We start from the raw sequence: 2,455 nt of genomic DNA on the forward strand, positions 1-2,455 counted from the left end.
CTGGGACGAACAGGGTGTAGGAGGTTTGGGTGAAGGCGGGGGCGTTGTCATTGACGTCGGAGACCAGCACGGTTATGCTGTGCTCAGTTTTTAGCCTGGGTGTCCCCAAGTCCATGACGGTGATGGTGATGTTGTACTGAGCTCTCATCTCTCTGTTCAGCGACCCTTCTGTTACCAAGGTATAGAAATTTTCTACGGTAGGTTTTAGAAGGAAGGGGACATGGTCTTGGATGGAACATATCATTTTTCCATTGTCCCCAGAGTCTGGATCTGAAATTCTGAAAATAGCAACCACAGTTTCTGGGGAGTTTTCCGGGATATCACCGATGAGTAAAGACATGGTCAGTTCAGGGGCGTTGTCGTTCACATCCATCACTTCTATGGCTACGGTGCATTTTCCTGAAAGACCCCCACCGTCTGAGGCCTCGATTTCCATACGGTAAGATTGAATTTCCTCAAAATCCAACACTTTTTTTAATCTAATTTCTCCCGTGACTGTGTTTATTTCAAAGGCCTGAATGACTTGATTTGAGGATTGGAAAAATGAGTAGGAGAGCTCCCCGTGGGTCCCAGCATCTAAATCTCTAGCAGAGACAGTGATGACAGGGGAACCTATAGGGCTGTTCTCCGGAACCTGCACTTCATAGAGCCTCTGAGGAAATTCAGGGGCGTTGTCATTAATGTCCAGGATCACGATGACAACCTGGGAAGTCCCAGTCCTGGGCGGTGACCCACCGTCCATGGCAGTGAGGGTTAACCTGATCTCAGGCTGCTCCTCTCGGTCCAGGGCTTTGTCCAGCACCAGCTCTGGGTATTTCCTGCCATCGCTGTGATTGCGGGTGAAAAGGTGGAAATGGGAGTTGGTGCTAATTATATAGTTCTGAACGGTGTTGCTACCTACATCCAAATCTTGAGCTATATTCAAAGGATACGGAGTCCCTGGATGGCTGCTTTCAGGGATTTTTAGGAGAATTTCATTTTCCAAGAATTCTGGGGCATGGTCATTTACATCTTGGACCTGTAGTTCACCTTGAATAAGCTGCACTGGAGTTTTCAGTAATACCTGGAAATGCAATATACATGGATCCGTGTCACCGCACAACTCCTCCCGATCCAATCTTTCTTTTAGGAGCAAATTCCCACTCTTCTGTTCGAGTTGCAAATGCTGTCTGTTCCCTTTGGAAAGAATCCGGGCTCCCCGCGCAGCCAGCTCCCCTACACTTAGCCCCAGATCTTTTGCTAGGTTGGCCACAAAAAAGCCGCTGTCTCTCTCTTCTAGAAGGGAATATTTAATGGTAGCACTGCCCGCCTCCCACAACAGTAATAGGAAAATAATGGCGGTCACTTGCCTTTTCGCCAGCGCTTTGGGAAGCGGCATCTCCATCGTTCCTCCAGGTCCAAAAGATGCAGTATTTAATCACAAAATAATTTCTTAACAGCCAACTGAGCTATCTTGGTTTAAATATCTTGAGTTACTTCTTTTTAACATTGACTGACATGGGTGGTCTGCCTCTCTCAAACCTTCTTTCCCCAGTAGTGAAAAATATTTCCTTTTCGAGCTGCCAGAAACTGCAAGGCTTTTAAGAAGTCACTTGGTCTGCCGTTTTCACTCTCTTAGCCTGCAGCGCCACCAAGCGTTCTGCCTTACAACTTCAGATAATTTTCATTTCAAAGCGCATTGTTAATAGCTAAAACATAAGCCATGCTTTTTAGATCTTACCCTGTTATATACTCCCTCTTCCCCCACCTATTACACAGTCTTGTTTGGACATCTAACAACAGTTGTGACAGCAAAATTAGTGTCTCTATCTATATTCATCTTCCTTATAAAGGTACAAGTTCAGTGTACAAAACTGCTCTGCTCAAGACAAATTCATTTGTTCATTTAACAAGTATTTATCTGTATGGGCATTCATCTAATTTCTTGAGATAATACAATAAATAAAACACAAAAAAATTCTTGCTCTTGGGTTTATATTCTGTTACAAAAATACTAATTCGTTCTATTGTTTTAAAAGAAATTATGATTTTTTAACATCCAGTTTCTATTCCCAAATTGTAATATGTCTGTAACTCCTGAAAGAAAACAAAAATCTTATTTTTTGTCAGTCTCTGGTCTACATAGCCTTTGGAAATTATTTTCCTTCATAAATTAAGTTTGTGTAATGTCCAGTGAAGTTGAGAGGAAATGGCCATTTGTTTTATTAAAAATCAGTATACGCTCAGAATTTAGGCCATGCCTTTTCTACAAACGTGAAGAAGAAAATAAATTCAATGAAGTAAAAAAATACTTTCTGGGGAAGGGTTTTGACCTGTCTGCTTCAGAAAGGAACCCATCCTGGTGTACATCCTCTGGGACTGTGGAGATGGGGATATTGAAAAACACTGCTGCTCCAACTTAAGTCATGTGACTGGAGTGAGAATAGTGAAAAAAGCAAATCCCTCCAAAGAAGAA

At 42.7% G+C, this 2,455-nt stretch overlaps 1 protein-coding gene across 1 annotated transcript in view; it reads right to left on the bottom strand.

Moving 5' to 3' along the window:
- The window catches only part of LOC105811547 (protocadherin Fat 4-like), a 28,874-nt gene extending 27,490 nt beyond the window's left edge, over positions 1 to 1,384 (bottom strand). Inside the window, exon 1 of the mRNA XM_012645788.1 lies at positions 12 to 1,384. Coding sequence (XP_012501242.1) covers positions 12 to 1,384 — 1,373 coding nt within the window. The remainder of the gene's footprint in view (positions 1 to 11) is intronic.
- Positions 1,385 to 2,455: the final 1,071 nt, after the last annotated feature.

Source organism: Propithecus coquereli, unplaced genomic scaffold (genome assembly GCF_000956105.1).
Source record: "Propithecus coquereli isolate 6110/MARCELLA unplaced genomic scaffold, Pcoq_1.0 Scaffold236, whole genome shotgun sequence".
NCBI classification, from domain to species: domain Eukaryota; kingdom Metazoa; phylum Chordata; class Mammalia; order Primates; family Indriidae; genus Propithecus; species Propithecus coquereli.